This window comes from Hordeum vulgare, chromosome 2H, assembly GCF_904849725.1.
Source record: "Hordeum vulgare subsp. vulgare chromosome 2H, MorexV3_pseudomolecules_assembly, whole genome shotgun sequence".
Classification (NCBI taxonomy): domain Eukaryota; kingdom Viridiplantae; phylum Streptophyta; class Magnoliopsida; order Poales; family Poaceae; genus Hordeum; species Hordeum vulgare.
In genome coordinates, this window is record NC_058519.1 from 655,127,358 (window position 1) to 655,148,987 (window position 21,630).

At 39.4% G+C, this 21,630-nt stretch overlaps 2 protein-coding genes and 1 long non-coding RNA gene across 9 annotated transcripts; all 3 read left to right on the forward strand.

Moving 5' to 3' along the window:
• The first annotated feature begins 366 nt into the window (after window positions 1-366).
• Window positions 367-7,220, forward strand: LOC123428476 (transcription initiation factor TFIID subunit 2-like). Of its 7 annotated transcripts, XR_006622559.1 has the most exons (13): window positions 369-696; window positions 1,165-1,221; window positions 1,624-1,721; window positions 1,815-2,150; window positions 2,263-2,350; window positions 2,681-2,806; window positions 3,305-3,384; window positions 3,503-3,545; window positions 3,892-4,071; window positions 4,205-4,366; window positions 4,512-4,618; window positions 5,447-5,838; window positions 6,898-7,220. XR_006622559.1 is itself a non-coding variant. In XM_045112687.1 (11 exons), exons 1-10 carry the CDS (start codon window positions 673-675, stop codon window positions 4,346-4,348), a joined length of 1,176 nt encoding a protein of 391 aa, XP_044968622.1. In that variant the 5' UTR covers window positions 370-672; the 3' UTR covers window positions 4,349-4,366; window positions 5,447-6,734. The 7 variants fall into 7 exon arrangements, 1 of the variants encoding a protein (XP_044968622.1); XR_006622562.1 differs by lacking the exon at window positions 4,512-4,618 and having other exon boundaries at window positions 367-696; window positions 4,205-4,305; XR_006622558.1 differs by having other exon boundaries at window positions 4,205-4,618.
• Window positions 7,221-9,448: 2,228 nt separating this feature from the next.
• On the forward strand, window positions 9,449-10,886 carry LOC123428924. Its single transcript, XM_045113021.1, has one exon. The coding sequence runs from the start codon at window positions 9,449-9,451 to the stop codon at window positions 10,781-10,783; it is 1,335 nt and encodes a 444-aa protein (XP_044968956.1). The 3' UTR covers window positions 10,784-10,886.
• A 799-nt stretch (window positions 10,887-11,685) lies between these two features.
• Window positions 11,686-13,210, forward strand: LOC123431273. Its single transcript, XR_006623077.1, has 2 exons — window positions 11,686-12,444; window positions 12,938-13,210. It is a non-coding gene; the product is annotated as an uncharacterized LOC123431273 (long non-coding RNA).
• Window positions 13,211-21,630: the final 8,420 nt, after the last annotated feature.

The following is a 21,630-nucleotide window of genomic DNA, read 5'->3' on the forward strand; positions in this document are numbered from 1 at the left end:
CTGTCCGGGCCACATATACTCTATATGGATCCACACATCCCATGTTCACAAATAAATCAATCAAACAAGCTAATTTAGCTTGCTTGCTCTTGGACCACGGTCGCCCGCTCGGTACAAGAATTAGTAAAAACATCTCAAAACTAACGGTCGATTTGAACAACAGCAAATTAATCTCCCCTCGTCCGTCGCGGCGTTTTTGCATAAAAGTCCCTCCATTTCTGGGTATTCAACCCGCGGTCCCTACGTAAGTGGATCGAGCAAACACTTCATTTCTTCAAAGAAAACCCTACATTAGTAAGAATTTCAATCGCGATCCTTTATCTCATCTTATCCAGACGCTCCCGCTCCCTCTCCAGCCGCGGCGACGTGAGGGGCGGCGCTGGACGGCGCCGGGATCCACCAGAGGAGGGGCTTCGCTGCCAAGGAGGCGGCGCTGGACGGCGCCGGGATCCACCAGAGGAGGGGCTTCGCTGCCAAGGAGGCGGCGCTGGACAGCGCCGGGATCCACCAGAGGAGGGGCTTCGCCGCCAAGGAGGCGGCGCTGGACGGCGCCGGGATCCACCAAAGGAGGGGCTTCGCCGCGAGAGTGACGACCAAGGCTGAGGAGTACATACAGGTCTCTCACATTCGTATTTTAAACAGGTGGCCGTTCTTCAAACATTGGAGAAACAGATGTGGCCAGACTCTTTTCGAAAGGTCACTATGTGCATCTTTGGTATTCTGGTGTTTGTATTTTTGGCAATTTGCTGTCCACATCAGTGAAGCAGTTTGGTTAAGCAATTGATGTAACCTCTGAAAGTAGTTGCATACCCCAGTATCTCTAGGATACAGATTGATAGTCATTTGATTACATGACTATTAATGAACAGACACTTGCTGAATTGTTGAATACTCCCTCCGTTCCTAAATATAAGACCTTTTAGAGATTTTACTATAGACTATATACGGATGCATACAGACATATTTTAGAGTATAGATTCACTCATTTGGCTTCGTATGCAGTCTATAATGGAACATCTAAAAGGTCTTATATTTAGGAACGGAGGGAGTATTTATACTTTCTGCAAAAGAAAAGAAAATGTTTGTTGATACTTATAGATCCTCTTGATTGACTGCTATGAGCATTGTCACTTACGATGATGTGGTTGTCATTTCCTATTCCAGATTCTGCAGATGATAGTAGCTTCAACTCGTGCCTCGAGGACACTAAGCACGAAAGAGGTATACCTCTCTAACGAGCTGTTTATTGATTTTATGCTCGTGATCTTGAGTTTGGAACTTCTCTTGGCATTTCTGAATTTTCCTTTCTTCAGTTTCTGATATATACATTCAACATATTAGGAGTGGTGCATGATATTCCACAAATGTTTTTGCTGATGTTCTAGCTATACTCCATTGTGGGCCACTTCTCATACGTAAAACTAAGCACTGTAGCATGCTGATTACTGCAGTTCCATGATATGTTGCCACTGTTCATTTTTGCACTCTGTTGCAGTAGCTATCCGATTCTCGTCCATCATGGCAACATCAATGAAAAGACACATACATACGCATTTAGCGGCATAACCTTAACATCGTAGTTTGCACACAGTTGAATTTATTAGATTATGTTCATTTATTCAGTTTAGGCACCTCGTGAATAAGGTTGGCAATCTTGAACGTCCTTTCCTCAAAGAATTCTTTCCACGGTGGATTGAATCTTGTGGATGCCCAATTATGAGGTAAAAGAGCATTCATTGTTCAGATTTACCCGTTTACAATAAATTAATCTTTTTGTTATCTCCACATGTTTACGTGTTCCTTCTGTTTGCAAGATTGGGAATCTCGTATAGCAAAAGGAGAAATTTGGTCGAATTAGCTGTTTCACGGGGTTGCACAGCAAAAGCTGATCCAGGTTCTGATAATCATGTGAATGGTGATATTCAAGAAGGTGCAACTGGATGGCCAGGAATGATGAGTGTACGTGTTCATGAAACTGGTGGGGCGTATGATCATCTGATTCTGCCAATGGCTGGTGAAGCGTTGCACGTGGTGGAATTACAGTGCCATTCCAAAGTAGCAGCAAAGCGTTTTCAGAAAACCAAAAAGGGCTCCAAGCCTGATGGTTCTGATGACAACGTAGATGCTTCAACTCAAGAGAATCGTACAAGGTCTATTTAGACTAATCCACTTCTTTCTTGTACAAGGTCTATTTAGACTAATCCACTTCTTTCTTACACCCTGTAGTTTACTTGAAACTAATTTCAAATTTGTGTACTACAGCATGGATTCCCCTTTACTATGGATCAGAGTGGACCCAGAAATGGAATACCTTGCTGAAATCCATTTTCACCAGCCTATTCAGATGTGGGTGCGTATCACCAGATAAACTTAATGTTGGCTTTAATTTAATGCTGCATAGTTTGTATAAAGGAAATTAGTTTTTTTTTCTTGTTTAACTGCCAGAGTCTTCCCTATTTATCCATATCCATTTTTTTTACTTTTATCATTTTGATCATTGTGTTAAAACTTCTAATATACATATACATAAGTCTGACAGATATGAAAAATATGTTGAAGCTTATTTACTATTTTTTCTTCTATTTTTCACTATTTCAAAAAACATGATGCCATCATGATATATGCATACAAATTTTTCTTCCGCTCTTCACTATTTCAAGTTTTGAAACATTTTTGGCAGATCAATCAATTGGAGAAGGACAAAGATGTCATTTCGCAGTCACAGGAAATAACTGTTTTGGAGAAATTACCTCAGCTCTCTTTTGCTGTGATTAATGCCCTCAATAATTTCCTAAATGATACCAAGGTATTTCATCATGCTTATTGAGACCTTAATTCCAATGCACTTTGTACTGATTTGTAACACGACAGGCCTTTTGGAGAGTTAGAGTTGAAGCGGCATATGCATTACCTGTAACTGCATCAGTACACTTCTTTTCGTTCCATCTGCTTGCAACTATTTATAATTTATAGGATGCATTTTATTTAGTTAATACACAGTTGTGGTGAAAGGGTTGGAAAGGCGGTTTTTATCCTCTGAATTTTACTTCAAAAGATCCATGCTGTGAAATGTCAAATGTAGCATTCATATAGTTGTCGGTGGATGTGGATGAAAATAAATCTTGCCATGTGCGCAGTATGCTTTTGAGTGGCTAGATCTTTATATTCCTTTTTAATAGCTGATGTTGGGATGTTTGTATTTGTTTACACTGCACAGTCAAAACATAGGAATACTTTGGAGTAACGACACTTCCTTTACTGTTTGTTCTGTTGCTTACCTGAATTGTTTTTTCTCTTCATTTAGGACACGGATTTAGCTGGGCTTCTTCATCTGGTTAAATTCTATAAAAGCCACCGGTTTGATACTGATATTGGATTACCCAGGTTAAGATCTGCATTCCACAATAAACCTGTCGTTTTAATCACAAACTATTATGTATCCATGGCTATGTTTGTTTTGTGTTCTAAATGTGTAATAAACATTATTTTATTTTACTGATAGGCCAAACGACTTCCATGATATTCCAGAATACTTTGTTCTTGAGGTAATGCACTGAGGTAGGAACTGTATTTGTGATTAACCGTAGCAACACAATCCATTGTATAGCATGATTACAAAGATTTCTTACATATTCATCTGTAGTTTGTTAAATGCAGTTTCAATATTTTTTGACAATATTAGAGGAGTTGGGCTTCCTCTTGGGTCATTAGTAAAGAATTTTTGTATGTTTCTTATTGTGCAGGCAACCGCCTCCTCCCCCTCATGGGCGGCGGCCATGTGAACCTCCCATCTTTCTCTCCTTCCATTTTCTCATATATATATATACTGCCCTGCCCCTGTGTGTGCTCCTCGTGGTGACCATCAAGCTCGTGCGTGCGTGCGCATTGCAGGAGGAGATGGCGATTGTGATCCATACCATCCTCTTCCTCGCCGGGATAAACACGCTCCTGCAGGTGCACTTCGGCACGCGGCTCCCCGCCGTCATGGCAGGCTCCTACACCTACATCTACACTGTCGTCGCCATCATCATCAGCCCGCGATACGTCCTCTTCATCGGAGCCCCCTTCGAGGTCCGCCCCGCCTTGTTTCTGCGCTTCTTCTCTTGCTCCTGACCCGTCTTGCTCCTGCTCCTGCTCCTGCACCAGCACTGAGGAGGTTGGTGGCTGCAGGACTGACCGATCGACCAATGTTGTTTCCTTTCAGAGGTTCGTCTACACCATGCGGTCGCTCCAGGGCGCGCTCATCATCGCCGGCGTCTTCGAGGCCGTCATCGGCTTCTTCGGCATATGGAGGGTCTTCATAAGGTTGTCCAGCGACTCCTCACTCCCTCATGTAGTCGGTCAATAAGCACAACAGCGGAGCCAGGTTAGCAATAAAAAATAAAATACTTTGGTTGTTGATGATTTATCCTTCCTATATAGTGGTTCTCGACAGTTTGCAAGTACAGAGTACATACGGATTAATGGAATCCATGGCTTTTAACAAGTCAAATTTAATGACAATGATTCAGATAAGTATGGAGTTCACGTCCAATTTTACATCTGACTGTTGTGAGGAAAGAACAGTTTGTAGATTATGCGCCTTGTAGACGAACACCAGAGATTGTGGGGCAAGGAGGTACTATGTTTCTTTGTTTTGAACTTTTTTTATTTCCCGGTCATGTTATGTGACACATGAACAATGAATAGATTTTTAAACTCGGAAATCTACATACCATCAGAATGACAATTCTTCATGTTCCCGCTACATTGTAGCAGAACTTCATGTTTTGTGCTTACTGTGCATTGTCAAGTTCATGTCCCGGTGTTGGTGCAATGTCGTCTACTTGCGGTACTTCTTAAGAATGCATAGGATATGTTGCCTTCTTAATATACAAACATGATTGTGCTTGTAAACTTGTGAAGTATTTGAGAAGCTTCTGTACATTCCACAAATAAAGACATGTAGGCAGAATCTGGTTAAAGATTTACCTACCTGGCTGCATTCATGACCAAGAATACATGATAGTTGTTGGCAAGCTCCTTGCTAATTTAGGAGAACCTCCTGTGCAAATTCAGCAGTCCAAGGATTTCATTTCATTTTCCCGAATTTATAGTTTCTTACACCTGCTTGTACATGAGCAGATGGGTCACTTTATTCAACTTCCATTATATCCCAGACAAGGAAATTGTTTATTGATGCTTCACGAAGAAGCGGAAATAACATGTTCTTTCTGTCTCTCAGGGAGAACATTGGTGTTAATTACAACAGCTTGAAGAGTAGGTTATGTATTTTGTTGATTTTACAAATTGATCACTACTGCATCACGTACTTAAACGTGGTCTTAATTTGGAAATTTGAGTGAAAACTTTTGCTTAAGCACCTTTTGTGGCTTAAGATTTTCTACATCTTTCGCCCCATGCTTGCTTTCAATTTTCTTACATCTGATTATTTAATATTGAGCAGTTGGAAGAAATAGCGATGGAAGTACAGTTAAATCCATCACAAGCTACAGACCTATCGTTCTTAGTTCAGTAAAGAGGGCTCCTGTCTTTCAGGATGAAAGAGTGGGCTTCTCTCTCGTGCTTCCCTCTGTTTCAGAAGATGAAAGAATCCATGTTTGCAGTGATATATGTGCATTGAATAGTGAAAATGTCACCAACAGTAGTCTAGGAAAAGCTGACAGGAACAGTTCAAGTGGCAGCTGTGAATCGAGTAAAAGATCACCTAACAGCAACACCAGTTCAAGTGGCAGCAGTGAATCGAGTAAAAGATCCCCTAACAGCAACACCAGTTCAAGTGGCAACAGTAAATTGAGTAAAGGACCCCCTAACAGCAACACCAGTATGTCAATCACGGTATTGTTCTTTGCATTATATGTTATTTCCATTACTATCTCACGTTAGCCAAGGATGAGGTTGAAGTTTCGTTCGCTCTAGATTTGATGTAGCGTGTTGGCATTGCTACCTTACCCATAACATATGATCAATCGAGTTTCATTAGTATTGTGAGTCTGGGAGCGCACATGCACTCTGTTTACTGGCTGTAGAATAGGGGCTGCATTTGCATGTTGCGGGGTTCACATTGAAAGAAAATTTGGCTGGACTGTTCTGCTCATGTTAATTGATGGACCTAAATAAATCACCTGGCAAAATATTAGTATAATAGATTAATGGGGTAGGGTTTCTCGCCCATTCTGTGTAGATAAGGTTTATAATTTGGAATGTCGGGCAAGTTCTCAACAAGTAACACCCTGAAGTTTCATTCTAATTTCATCACGTGGTTAATAATCATAACAATTTCTTTCCGATGAGAATATAAGCTAAAACTAGACACATCCTCATCAGGTAAATTGATTCATGTTCTTACTTCATGTCCACGCAACAAGAACAAACTAAATATTTTGTAGACCAGAGTTTTGCTTATACTCTTGCTAGCGTATTTGTTGGATCTTGATTTTCATGTATGTTCAGATTTGTCTTGCACATGTTGAAGAACCAGATTCAGAACATTGCCAAGGGAAAGCCAAAGTATTCTTGTGAAACTAGATTAATTGTTCAAGATTGAATGGGACGAAACATTATACATGATATTCGTTTCTTTGAAGTTTGATGATGGCACGTGAGATCTTTCAATTATATATTCATTTAATTCAGTTGTAGAGGAATACAATCTATTAAAATTATCATGATATTTGGAGTACATTCATAACACAAAAGAATTATCTGGTGGCCTAATAAATGTTGGTTGCGCCTACCCTTGGCAGCACAGCAGCGACAACATAGTTGGCCATGTCTCAGTTTTGATGTCTAAAAGCATAAGATTATATGACTTTCAGATGATAAGAGACACGTAATGTTTCTATACTGAAGTTATTATGAGTCAACCTAATATTTTGTTCTGTTTATGGCAAATAGAACCAGAAGCAAAGATGCAAATACGCAATTAAACATACAACCTTGATGTGGTGTGAACAAGATGAACAACATGAGAGAATGTAGCGGAATCGGAAACAAATGGGAAACGCAGTTAGCGGCTCAGATCAGCGACATAAATTCCTCGATTTTCCTTATTATATTAGACCAATGACGGAGTATCTTTATCCTTCTCTCGCCAGTGGGATACGAGAGGCGCTCTTCCATCATGTTACTCGACCTGGTCAACCCAAGTACATTGCAAATGGTGTTTGATTGTAGCAAAGCATCATTAAATTAAATCTATTTACGAGTTATAAATGTTATTACTGATCTTATAGAGTTGGAATATTATTAAGAGAATTTCAGTTTCTCGTGTCTGACAAGTGAAAGATCTTGAGTGGTGCTTTAAGCTTTTCTTTGACAAGCAAGTACAACGGCACTTTTTCCCTGTTGCAACGCACGGGCCTTTTACTAGTTGTTCATAAAGCATGCAATTCACTGTTGGCACCTACAGATTAAATTGAAGATTAATAAATGCTGATTGTGCAACCAGATTCTCCTAATTGGTGTCTTTGAAATAAATTAGTTTATCTGAGGCTCCTCCATTCCCATCGCCTTCCACATTGGTATATGCCTGATGTTGTTGTTCTAATTGCTCCTCGTTTGCGTCTGCAATTAGAATTATGCTTGCAAATTTGGCATATGCAATATTGAGTAAAGACGAGTGCAAAAGTAGCAGCGGGAACTTTGGCTAGATCAAGATCATTAGTTCCAAGACAACAATTAAAAGGTTCACTTAGTTAGCGCACATGCTACGAAACAACACAATTTTCACAAATGAACTGCGCATGATATGCATGTAATTACTACAGCTACTGCCATGAGTAGTACTCCCTCCGTCCAAGTGTACAGGACATGCGCGTAGTTCTAGGTCATTAATTTAACTACTTAAATACGTATTATATGTAAGAAATAATATATCATTAAATTCATGTAGGGATATAGTTTCTAAATATGTAATTTGTATCGCATATAATATATATTTAGCTAGTTAAATTGACAACGTAGAACTACGCGCATGCCCTATACACTTGGACGGAGGTAGTACTCCTAAGAGCATGTACACCGCTCCACTCTGGACCGATGCCTCATCTGCCACGTCTACATGTTCGATGTCACCTCCTCCAAACATGTTGCTTGCCGAGCAAAATGGGCTCCTGCAGAAGAGCCGAGTTCTTCCCTGACAAAAGCACCAGGCAGCCGCTCGGGCGACGCGGTGTGGATCCGGCGCCTCGCTCGGGCGACGCGGTGTGGACCACGCAGCAAAAACCGCGGGAATCGAGGGAGGGCGTGAATCGGGAGAAGGCAAGGCGGCGCGAATCAAGGGAAGGGAGGGCGAATCGGGCGAATCGGGGGAAGATCTGATCTGAACGAGAGGAGCCCGCCGTCGTCAGCCCGCCGTCGAACGAGAGGAGCCCTGAGCCTGCCGTCGGCGTCGTCCTCAGCCTGCCGTCCTCGTCCTCACCCTCGTCCTCAGCCTGCCGTCGGCGTCGTCCTGCAGGTACGTGATTTTCTCTGTTTCTTCATGTTCGTTGCTCAACTGAATCTGGTTCAGTAAACCGAATTTGGTCTGCTATTGTGATCTGTTGCCTCGTTTTGCTGGTGCTGCTGCTTGTATGTGATTTGCTGCCTCATTTTGCTGGTGCTGGTGCTGCTGCATATTACTAGGATTCAGATATTTCTATCACTTTATAGTTATGTGTGATTGTTAAGCAGTATAGTTATATGTGATTCAAATACCAAACTAATTCATGTTCTGTCTAGTCAAGCAAGATTAGCATCTTAGGCGAATATTTTGACAAGGCTAGGCATTTGGTCACATATATTTTGGGGCGCAGGTAAATTAATTTACTGAATCTGTTCACGCATAGATTTTGAACTACAGCTTTGTTTGGATAGTGAGAACTTGGTCAGTTGACCCACCCAACCCATGGGGAGGGGGAGCAGGTCCAGTCCAATCACTCTGCCTCCCCAGCTGTTCATATATATGCGTGAGACTTGCTTGGTTTTTTTCACTTAAATTTTCAAGACTTGCTGATATACTTTTTTTGCACTAGCAGCTCCAAGTACTAAGCTCCAGTCCAATCACTCTGCCTCCCGAGCTGTTCATATAGTTTTTTATTTATTTATTCAGGATCAATCAGACTAGTAACATGCACTCTTATGCAAGATTAGCATCTCACGCAAATATATAGGCGAGGATATATACTTCATGTTAGGATTTTATTTCTACACTTCATGAACGCCTGTTGGCAAAATACTCTCTTGCTAACAGGAAATTTATTAGTAGAAGTATATGTTGAAGTTAGTTAGTAGAAGTATATGTTGAAGTATCTGTTATGTTAGGATTTTGCTTTCTTTATTTGTGGAATGCCTGTTACTATTCTTATTAATAACTTAGAAAATGGCCATGTCCAAGATTATAGTTCCAGGTGTAGTTGTGTGCATAATTCTTACTACTTGATATTTAAATTGTAGCTCAACTTGCAATATGTCACAATCGAGTTCCGATGAGTTCGAAGATGACATCATTGACCCGACAGAAGTGTTCTCGCTAGAAGATTACTTGGCACAACAGAATATTCTCAACAACTTTGCTGCACAAATAGCTACCAATATTCATGATGCACTAGCAGCTCCAAGTACTAGGCGTCGGTCAGCCCCTAGGACATATATTGACAGGAAGAGAGAATTTTACAACCAACTTCTCATAGCAGATTACTTCTCTAATAATCCTACCTATCCCGATTACTACTTTCGTAGAAGGTTCCGCATGGGAAAGCCCCTCTTTCTACGCATTGTTCAAGCTCTTGGTGAGTGGTCTCCCTACTTCACTCAAAGGGTAGATGCCCTCGGCCGTCCAAGTCTACCGCCTTTACAGAAATGCACAGCAGCCATGCATATGTTGGCGTATGGTGTACCTGCTGACAAAACAGATGACCACATTCGACTAGGTGCTACTACGGCACTCAAGTGTCTTGAAAATTTTGCCAAGGGGGTCATTGCCAAGTTTGATGGAGAATATTTGCGCAGGCCAACTGTTGAAGACATTCAGCGTCTACTAGAAATTGGCGAAGCACGTGGTTTTCCAGGCATGCTAGGAAGCATAGATTGCATGCATTGGGAGTGGAAAAACTGTCCGGTCGGATGGAAGGGGCAGTTTACACGTGGTGACTATGGTGTCCCTACCATCATCCTTGAGGCTGTTGCATCCCATGATCTATGGATATGGCATGCCTTCTTTGGTGTTCCAGGATCCAACAATGACATCAATGTGCTCAATCAATCACCATTGTTCACTCAAACATTGCAAGGGGATGCTCCTAGGGTAGACTACTATGTCAATGAGCAACAATACAAGAATGGATATTATCTTGCAGATGGAATATATCCAGAGTGGGCTGTTTTTGTAAAAACCATTCGGTTGCCTCAAACTGAGAAGGACAAGTTATTTGCAAAGAAACAAGAAGGTGCGAGAAAGGATGTTGAACGTGTATTCAAAGTTCTACAACAACGCTTCAAAATTGTGGCAGAACCATCACGACTTTGGGATCAAGTAGATATCTGCAACATAATGAAAGCGTGTGTGATCATGCACAACATGATACTCGAAGATGAGAAGGGCGTGGAGTTGCCTTTCGATTTGAATGAAGCTCTAGGTTCATCTACTGCTTTGCCACCTACAACGATTAGTGGGGCTACTCCTTTGTTTGCTGGCGTGGTCAGAAGAGACGTTGAGATCCGTGACCGAGCCATGCACAATCGGCTCAAACAAGACTTGGTTGAGCATATTTGGAAGAAATTCAGCGAAGATACAAACAATTAGTGTGTGTGTGTGTGTGTGTGTGAGATAGAGAGAGAGAGAGAGACAGAGGAGTGACTATCTTCGAATTGTATGTGTTATAAAGAGTGTTTTAAGACTGTTTTGAATTTACTCTAGATTATACATACTCACTTGTGTTCTTTATTTTCTTCAGTTTGATGTACTACTTCACTGAACCATGAACTTCAGTTTCATGTACTACTTTCTCTTTCAGTTGCAATGGAATACCGTCCTCCTAATGGTTTCATGAGCTTCCTTCAAGGCCAAAGTCATCCAAACTTTCCCTTGCCAACTCCTCAACAGCTTGGTTTCCAACATCCGATGTTCTGCACGCAGCCGCCGCCACCAACCAAGCACGACCCTCTTCCATCAACATCTGACCCAAGGACCACAACTCCACCCAGTAAGCGAAAACGAGTCACAATTGATATGGAAGCAGCTGATGAAGATAGACAAAGGTTATATTATACAAAAGAAGAGGACATCAGATTGGTAAGCCCCCAGAATTTATTTAGGCTGATTCTCCTGTTTTTATACTCCTACTATACATGCATCTTGTCTTTTATGTGGTTCCAGATTCTGAACTGCTGGTCCATTTACACTCTCTTTTTTTTGGCTGCAAGTCCATTTATACTTGCACAAGTATCAGTGTTTAGATCAAATGGTTCTCAGTGTCCACCTAAAAATAGTTTCTTAGTTGTTTGAGAAAGTATTTCCAAAGTAACTTTACAAGTGTTGCAATCTTGTTCTGAGAAAACTGCAAATCATTTTGTATGTGGTTGGAAACACACTTCTGTACTTGTTGTGAAATTCATTGTGACATAGTAGTTATATCTTATATGTATTGTTTATCAAATTTAACTGCATGCTTACTTGCATGTTTACTTCCTTTGTGCAGGTGAGTGCTTGGTTGCGCAACTCTGTGAATCCTATCGATGGGAATGCAAAGAAGGGAGAATACTACTGGAAGGAGGTTGCTGATACATTCAACAGCACAACTGAGAGTGACCGAAAGCGGGACGTCAAGCACCTCAAGAACCATTGGTACAAAACAACAAAGAAGGTAACCTCTTTCAACAGCTGCTATAACCAGATGAGAGACACCTATGCGAGTGGCCGGTGTGATCAACAATTGATGCAGCAAGCTCTAGACCTGTACCACAGCCGCAATGGACACCAGTTCACATATGTGCATTGGTGGGAAGCTGTGAAAGACAGCCAGAAGTGGAAGATTCATGTATACACAGAAGGAGATGGAACAAAGAGGTCAGCGCCAACACCAACTGAGAATGCTCAGCGTCCCCCAGGAACAAAGAGGGCGAAGAAAGCTACAGGAAAAGAGAAGGAAGCCCCTACTGAGATGAATGACATGAAAGAACAGATTGAGGCCTTCCTACAAGCACAAGCTGATACTAAGGTCCAAACGAATGAGATGATGGAATTGCAGTCGTTTATCTGCTCAGAAGGTAGAAGCTAACCAACTTGCATATGAGGCAGCAAAGGAGAGGACTGTGGCAAAGTTAGCTGAGGAAAGAACCAAGTTGTTTGATAAGTTTACACAAATGTTGAGTGCCGACACTACAACAATGGAGCCATGGGCAAAGGAGATGCATGTGAGGGCTGTCACGAGATTGGGGGATCAACTTTTCAAGGAGGGATAGAAGGTATGTAGTCCAACTTGTTCGTCTCTCCTTTGTTTAGATGTTGTGTGTGTTCCGTAAGCTGATTGAAACCTGCTCAACTTATCTGCTAACGTTGGTAGTTAATTGAAGCCAAACCTGAACTTGAGTGCAAAGGTTGGATGCTAAACCTGTTTTGTCTTTGTTTTTGTAAGTGCAAACCTGAACTTGAGTGCTAAAGTTGGATGCTAAACCTGATTGAACTGCTTGCGTGTCGGCCATTTGGAGATAAACTAACCGTTGATATTCATTTGTCTTTCAAACCAAACTATTATGGATGCTCTGTAGATATGCGCCATGCTAGAAATTGTTGATATTCATTTGGAGTTACTACATTTTGAACTAAACTGTAGATATGTATTTCCTTGACTGAAACCAAACTGTAGATATGTATTTCCTTTGTTTTCCACATAGTTTGTGCCATGCTAGTTCTAAATATACTCTAACATGTGTCTTCCTTGTTATGGATGTTCTGTAGATATGTGTGCAGCAAAGGGGAGCTTCATGTGCAAGGAAGCATAGAAGATGTGAGACTGTTTTGTTTTGAACGAGAAGGGCCAACGGATACACCAACAAATTCAGTTTGAACTTTGAATAAATATGATATGCGTGTTTACAAATCTTCTCTTGTGCTTGGAAACCTTAAGATTGTTCTATTACTGTGAGATTTTTTGTGTCATGGTCAAGAAATACTTGTTGTTATATTTTGGATATAAAAAATTGCTGGTAAGAATGTTCTATTGTTGTGGGATGTTCTCTATCATGGTCAAAACATAATTGTTGATATCGTTTGGATATCAAAATTGCTGCTTTTTTGTTTGGGGATCAAGTTTCTTTTTATGACTTTTAGTGTGTAAGCTTGTTGATATTGTTGATTCAAAAGGTTGATGGTAATGTTTAAATGTACTGAAGGTTGCATGTGTTGAAATGTAGCTGTAAAAGAAAAAGTGTGATCATGTCATTAAAGGGAGTAGCTTCCATTGGGTGATTGTGACATAGACTAGTAGCTTCATTTCAGTTTATCTATGTGGATGGCTGGGGCAGCACCAAGGTGCTGCCTCCATTGTACATGCCCTAATACCATCACGAACGACACATTTAGTTTACTCCTCTTCTTGCGCTAAATGTTAGTATGAACTAAAGGTAATCTACACGTACGCGATGTAGGAGTACATACTCCTCCCACTAGTGGAAAACGGGCCTTTGGCCGGGACCCTTTAGTCCCGGCCTGCCTCTGGGCTGGGACTAAAGGCCCGGCCACGTCGCCCTAAATCGCAATGCCTCCCTCGAGGCTTTAGTCCCGGCCCGTAAGGAGCCTTTAGTCCCGGTTTGTGTCCCAAACCGGGACTAAAGGGCTACGCGGTGTGCAGCCCGCATGTGCGCCACCTTTAGTCCCGGTTTGTGTCTCAAACCGGGACTAAAGTCCTCTGCCTATATATAGCACAACCCCCCTCTCCCCTCTTCCTTACATTTTTCTTGGATGGAAGAGTGTGGGTGTGTGCTAGCTCTCCATTTTTTTGATATACTAGAGGTGTTTGTTGAAATGTGTGTTAGAGCGATGCCGCTTCAGTTCATCGAACACAACTACGATATGAGATGCCTGAGCCACGCTTAAACCTCTTCCTCTTTATTTCTACTTATTCTAAAAGGTTAGCAACTATATTTCCTCATTTAGACCGTGCGATACTAATTTTTAGGATCGTGATTGTATTTGATATACTGTCGTATAACGCAGATGAGCCATCCATGGATGTACGGTGATCGACGCACAACCGCTTACAAAGAAGGCGTGCATTCTTTTCGAGATGCAGCCGATGCGAACAAGCTCAAAAAAAAATAAGTAAATGCACGAAGAATACCAAATGAAGTCAGAAATTGTTGAAATTTTGTGATGTGCCTTTGAATGGTGCATTTTGAACACACAGAAAGTATGGAGTTCAAATAAGTTCAAAAAAATAAAATCCCTTTGTAAGAGATGAGTTCTCGTTCGAAAACCTGATACTTCGAGAGAGATTGTCCGTTTTGTACACGAAGTGCATCCAGTTTTTGTCGTAGACCTCTCAACTTTTTAACACATGCTATGTGGGTGAAATGATGATAGCATGCCAACTTTCAACATTTTCAGAGTTCATTTGTAGTGCTTTTCAATTTCAGGGTCAACTAGCTCAAAAAAATAAGTAAATGCACGAAGAATACCAAATGAAGTCAGAAATTGTTGAAATTTTGTGATGTGCCTTTGAATGGTGCATTTTGAACACACAAAAAGTATGGAGTTCAAATAAGTTCAAAAAAATGAAATCCCTTTGTCAGAGATGAGTTCTCGTTCGAAACCCTGATACTTCGAGAGAGATTGTCTGTTTTGTACACGAAGTGCATCCAGTTTTTGTCGTAGCGCTCTCAACTTTTTAACACATGCTATGTGGGTGAAATGATGATAGCATGCCAACTTTCAACATTTTCAAAGTTCATTTGTAGTGCTCTTCAATTAAAGGGTCAACTAGCTCAAAAAAAATAAATAAATGCACGAAGAATATCAAATTAAGTCAGAAATTGTTGAAATTTTGTGATGTGCCTTTGAATAGTGCATTTTGAACACACAAAAGTATGGAGTTCAAATAAGTAAAAAAAATGAAATCCCTTTGTAAGAGATGAGTTCTCATTCGAAATCCTGATACTTCGAGAGAGATTGTCCGTTTTGTACACGAAGTGCATCCAGTTTTTGTCGTAGACCTCTCAACTTTTTAACACATGCTATGTGGGTGAAATGATGATAGCATGCCAACTTTCAACATTTTCAGAGTTCATTTGTAGTGCTTTTCAATTTCAGGGTCAACTAGCTCAAAAACAAATAAGTAAATGCACGAAGAATACCAAATGAAGTCAGAAATTGTTGAAATTCTGTGATGTGCCTTTGAATGGTGCATTTTGAACACACAAAAAGTATGAAGTTCAACTAAGTTCAAAAAAATGAAATCCCTTTGTAAGAGATGAGTTCTCGTTCGAAACCCTAATACTTCGAGAGAGATTGTCCATTTTGTACACGAAGTGCATCCAGCTTTTGTCGTAGCCCTCTCAACTTTTTAACACATGCTATGTGGGTGAAATTATGATAGCATGCCTACTTTCAACATTTTCAGAGTTCATTTGTAGTGCTTTTCAATTTCAGGGTCAACTAGCTAAAAAAAAGGTAAATGCACGAAGAATACCAAATGAAGTCAGAAATTGTTGAAATTTTGTGATGTCCTTTGAATGGTGCATTTTGAACACACAAAAAGTATGCAGTTCAAATAAGTTCAAAAAAATGAAATCCCTTTGTAAGAGATGAGTTCTGGTTCGAAACCCTGATACTTCGAGAGAGATTGTCCGTTTTGTACACGAAGTGCATCTAGTTTTTGTCGTAGCCCTCTCAACTTTTTAACACATGCTATGTGGGTGAAATGATGATAGCATGCCAACTTTCAACATTTTCAGAGTTCATTTGTAGTGCTTTTCAATTTCAGGGTCAACTAGCTCAAAACAAATAAGTAAATGCACGAAGAATACCAAATGAACTCAGAAATTGTTGAAATTTTGTGATGTGCCTTTGAATGGTGCATTTTGAACACACAAAAAGTATGGAGTTCAGATAAGTTCGAAAAATGAAATCCCTTTGTAAGAGATGAGTTCTCGTTCGAAACCCTCATATTTCGAGAGAGATTGTCCGTTTTGTACACGAAGTGCATCCAGTTTTTGTCGTAGCCCTCTCAACTTTTTAACACATGCTACGTGGGTGAAATTATGATAGCATGTCAACTTTCAACATTTTCAGAGTTCATTTGTAGTGCTTTTCAGTTTCAGGGTCAACTAGCTCAAAAAAAAAAGTAAATGCACGAAGAATACCAAATGAAGTCAGAAATTGTTAAAATTTTGTGATGTCCCTTTGAATGGTGCATTTTGAACACACAAAAAGTATGGAGTTCAAATAAGTTCAAAAAAATGAAATCCCTTTGTAAGAGATGAGTTCTCGTTCGAAACCGTGATACTTCGAGAGAGATTGTCCGGTTTGTACACGAAGTGCATCCAGTTTTTGTCGTAGCCCTCTCAACTTTTTAACACATGCTATGTGGGTGAAATGATTATAGCATGCCAACTTTCAACATTTTGAGAGTTCATTTGTAGTGCTTTTCAATTTCAGGGTCAACTAGCTAAAAAAAAAGGTAAATGCACGAAGAATACCAAATGAAGTCAGAAATTGTTGAAATTTTGTGATGTGCCTTTGAATGGTGCATTTTGAACACACAAAAAGTATGGAGTTCAAATAAGTTCAAAAATATGAAATCCCTTTGTAAGAGATGAGTTCTCGTTCGAAACCCTGAAACTTCGAGAGAGATTGTCCGTTTTGTACACGAAGTGCATCCAGTTTTTGTCGTAGCCCTCTCAACTTTTTAACACATGCTATGTGGGTGAAATGATGATAGCATGCCAACTTTCAACATTTTCAGAGTTCATTTGTAGTGCTTTTCAATTTCAGGGTCAACTTGCTCAAAAAATAAGTAAATGCACGAAGAATACCAAATGAAGTCAGAAATTGTTGAAATTTCATGATGTGCCTTTGAATGGTGCATTTTGAACACACAAAAACTATGGAGTTAAAATAAGTTCAAAAAATGAAATCCGTTTGTAAGAGATGAGTTCTCGTTCGAAACCGTGATACTTCGAGAGAGATTGTCCGTTTTGTACACGAAGTGCATCCAGTTTTTGTCGTAGCCCTCTCAACTTTTTAACACATGCTATGTGGGTGAAATGTTGATAGCATGCCAACTTTCAACATTTTCAGAGTTCATTTGTAGTGCTTTTCAATTTCAAAGTCAACTAGCTCAAAAAAAAAGTAAATGCACGAAGAATACCAAATGAAGTCAGAAATTGTTGAAATTTTGTGATGTGCCTTTGAATGGTGCATTTTGAACACACAAAAATTATGGAGTTCAAATAATATCAAAAAATGAAATCCCTTTGTAAGAGATGAGTTCTCGTTCGAAACCCTCACACTTCGAGAGAGATTGTCCGTTTTGTACACGAAGTGCATCAAGTTTTTGTCGTAGCCCTCTCAACTTTTTAACACATGCTATGTGGGTGAAATTATGATAGCATGTCAACTTTCAACATTTTCAGAGTTCATTTGTAGTGCTTTTCAGTTTCAGGGTCAACTAGCTCAAAAAAAATTAAGTAAATGCACGAAGAATACCAAATTAAGTCAGAAATTGTTAAAATTTTGTGATGTCCCTTTGAATGGTGCATTTTGAACACACAAAAAGTATGGAGTTCAAATAAGTTCAAAAAAATGAAATCCCTTTGTGAGAGATGAGTTCTCGTTCGAAACCCTGATACTTCGAGAGAGATTTTCCGTTTTGTACACGAAGTGCATCCAGTTTTTGTTGTAGCCCTCTCAACTTTTTAACACATGCTATGTGGGTGAAGTGATTATAGCATGCCAACTTTCAACATATTGAGAGTTCATTTGTAGTGCTTTTCAATTTCAGGCTCAACTCGCTCAATAAAATAAGTAAATGCACGAAGAATACCAAATGAAGTCAGAAATTGTTGAAATTTTGTGATGTGCCTTTGAATGGTGCATTTTGAACACAAAAAAATTATGGAGTTCAAATAAGTTCAAAAAATGAAATCCCTTTGTAAGAGATGAGTTCTCGTTCGAAACCCTCATACTTCGAAAGAGATTGTCCGTTTTGTACACGAAGTGCACCCAGTTTTTGTCGTAGCCCTCTCAACTTTTTAACACATGCTATGTGGGTGAAATGATGATAGCATGCCAACTTTCAACATTTTCAGAGTTCATTTCTAGTGCTTTTCAATTTCAGGGTCAACTAGCTCAAAAAAAATAAGTAAATGCACGAAGAATACCAAATGAAGTCAGAAATTGTTGAAATTTTGTGATGTGCCTTTGAATGGTGCGAACACACAAAAAGTATGAAGTTCAAATAAGTTCAAAAAAATGAAATCCCTTTGTAAGAGATGAGTTCTCGTTCGGAACCCTCATACTTCGAGAGAGATTGTCCGTTTTGTACACGAAGTGCATCCAATTTTTGTCGTAGACCTCTCAACTTTTTAACACATGTTGTGTGGGTGAAATTATGATAGCATGCCAACTTTCAACATTTTCAGAGTTCATTTGTAGTGCTTTTCAATTTCAGGGTCAACTAGCTCAAAAACAAATAAGTAAAAGCACGAAGAATACCAAATGAAGTCAGAAATTGTTGAAATTTTGTGATGTGCCTTTGAATGGTGCATTTTGAACACACAAAAAGTATGGAGTTCAAATAAGTTCAAAAAAAGGAATCCCTTTGTAAGAGATGAGTTCTCGTTCGAAACCCTCATACTTCGAGAGAGATTGTCCGTTTTGTACACGAAGTACATCCAGTTTTTGTTGTAGCCCTCTCAACTTTTTAAGACATGCTATGTGGGTGAAATGATGATAGCATGCCAACTTTCAACATTTTCAGAGTTCATTTGTAGTGCTTTTCAATTTCAGGGTCAACTAGCTCAAAAAAAAGTAAATGCACGAAGAATACCAAATGAAGTCAGAAATTGTTGAAATTTTGTGATGTGCCTTTGAATGGTGCATTTTGAACACACAAAAATTATGGAGTTCAAATAAGTTCAAAAAAATGAAATCCCTTTGTAAGAGATGAGTTCTCGTTCGAAACCATGATACTTCGAGAGAGATTGTTCGTTTTGTACACGAAGTGCATCCAGTTTTTGTCGTAGCCCTCTCAACTTTTTAACACATGCTATGTGGGTGAAATGATGATAGCATGCCAACTTTCAACATTTTCAGAGTTCATTTGTAGTGCTTTTCAATTTCACGGTCAACTAGCTCAAAAAAAAGTAAATGCACGAAGAATACCAAATGAAGTCAGAAATTGTTGAAATTTTGTGATGTGCCTTTGAATGGTGCATTTGGAACACACAAAAAGTATGGAGTTCAAATAAGTTCAAAAAAATGAAATCCCTTTGTAAGAGATGAGTTCTCGTTCGAAACCCTGATACTTCGAGAGAGATTGTCCGTTTTATACACGAAGTGCATCCAGTTTTTGTCGTAGCCCTCTCAACTTTTTAACACATGCTATGTGGGTGAAATGTTGATAGCATGCCAACTTTCAACATTTTCACAGTTCATTTGTAGTGCTTTTCAATTTCAGGGTCAACTAGCTCAAAAAAAAATAAGTAAATGCACGAAGAATACCAAATGAAGTCAGAAATTGTTGAAATTTTGTGATGTGCCTTTGAATGGGGCATTTTGAACACACAAAAAGTATGGAGTTCAAATAAGTTCAAAAAAATGAAATCCCTTTTGTAAGAGATGAGTTCTCGTTCGAAACCCTAATACTTCGAGAGAGATTGTCCGTTTTGTACACGAGGTGCATCCAGTTTTTGTCGTAGCCCTCTCAACTTTTGAACACATGCTATGTGGGTGAAATTATTATAGCATGCCAACTTTCAACATTTTCAGAGTTCATTTGTAGTGCTTTTCAATTTCAAGGTCAACTAGCTCAAAAAAAAGTAAATGCACGAAGAATACCAAATGAAGTCAAAAATTGTTGAAATTTTGTGATGTGCCTTTGAATGGTGCATTTTGAACACACAAAAAGTATGGAGTTCAAATAAGTTCAAAAAAAGGAATCCCTTTGTAAGAGATGAGTTCTCGTTCGAAACCCTCATACTTCGAGAGAGATTGTCCGTTTTGTACACGAAGTACATCCAGTTTTTGTTGTAGCCCTCTCAACTTTTTAAGACATGCTATGTGGGTGAAATGATGATAGCATGCCAACTTTCAACATTTTCAGAGTTCATTTGTAGTGCTTTTCAATTTCAGGGTCAACTAGCTCAAAAAAAAGTAAATGCACGAAGAATACCAAATGAAGTCAGAAATTGTTGAAATTTTGTGATGCGCCTTTGAATGGTGCATTTTGAACACACAAAAATTATGGAGTTCAAATAAGTTCAAAAAAATGAAATCCCTTTGTAAGAGATGAGTTCTCGTTCGAAACCATGATACTTCGAGAGAGATTGTCCGTTTTGTACACGAAGTGCATCCAGTTTTTGTCGTAGCCCTCTCAACTTTTTAACACATGCTATGTGGGTGAAATGATGATAGCATGCCAACTTTCAACATTTTCAGAGTTCATTTGTAGTGCTTTTCAATTTCACGGTCAACTAGCTCAAAAAAAAGTAAATGCACGAAGAATACCAAATGAAGTCAGAAATTGTTGAAATTTTGTGATGTGCCTTTGAATGGTGCATTTGGAACACACAAAAAGTATGGAGTTCAAATAAGTTCAAAAAAATGAAATCCCTTTGTAAGAGATGAGTTCTCGTTCGAAACCCTGATACTTCGAGAGAGATTGTCCGTTTTATACACGAAGTGCATCCAGTTTTTGTCGTAGCCCTCTCAACTTTTTAACACATGCTATGTGGGTGAAATGTTGATAGCATGCCAACTTTCAACATTTTCAGAGTTCATTTGTAGTGCTTTTCAATTTCAGGGTCAACTAGCTCAAAAAAAAATAAGTAAATGCACGAAGAATACCAAATGAAGTCAGAAATTGTTGAAATTTTGTGATGTGCCTTTGAATGGGGCATTTTGAACACACAAAAAGTATGGAGTTCAAATAAGTTCAAAAAAATGAAATCCCTTTTGTAAGAGATGAGTTCTCGTTCGAAACCCTAATACTTCGAGAGAGATTGTCCGTTTTGTACACGAGGTGCATCCAGTTTTTGTCGTAGCCCTCTCAACTTTTGAACACATGCTATGTGGGTGAAATTATTATAGCATGCCAACTTTCAACATTTTCAGAGTTCATTTGTAGTGCTTTTCAATTTCAAGGTCAACTAGCTCAAAAAAAAGTAAATGCACGAAGAATACCAAATGAAGTCAAAAATTGTTGAAATTTTGTGATGTGCCTTTGAATGGTGCATTTTGAACACACAAAAAGTATGGAGTTCAAATAAGTTCAAAAAAAGGAATCCCTTTGTAAGAGATGAGTTCTCGTTCGAAACCCTCATACTTCGAGAGAGATTGTCCGTTTTGTACACGAAGTACATCCAGTTTTTGTTGTAGCCCTCTCAACTTTTTAAGACATGCTATGTGGGTGAAATGATGATAGCATGCCAACT

Bases quoted from the DNA above. Each gene is read 5' to 3' on its own strand.
- LOC123428476 (XM_045112687.1), top strand. From the start codon at position 673: ATGTGGCCAGACTCTTTTCGAAAG. The intron at 1,222-1,623 runs GTATACCTCTCT...TCATTTATTCAG, and splicing joins GGACACTAAGCACGAAAGAG to TTTAGGCACCTCGTGAATAA. The intron at 2,151-2,262 runs GTCTATTTAGAC...TGTGTACTACAG, and splicing joins ACTCAAGAGAATCGTACAAG to CATGGATTCCCCTTTACTAT.
- LOC123428924 (XM_045113021.1), top strand. From the start codon at position 9,449: ATGTCACAATCGAGTTCCGATGAGTTCGAAGATGACATCATTGACCCG.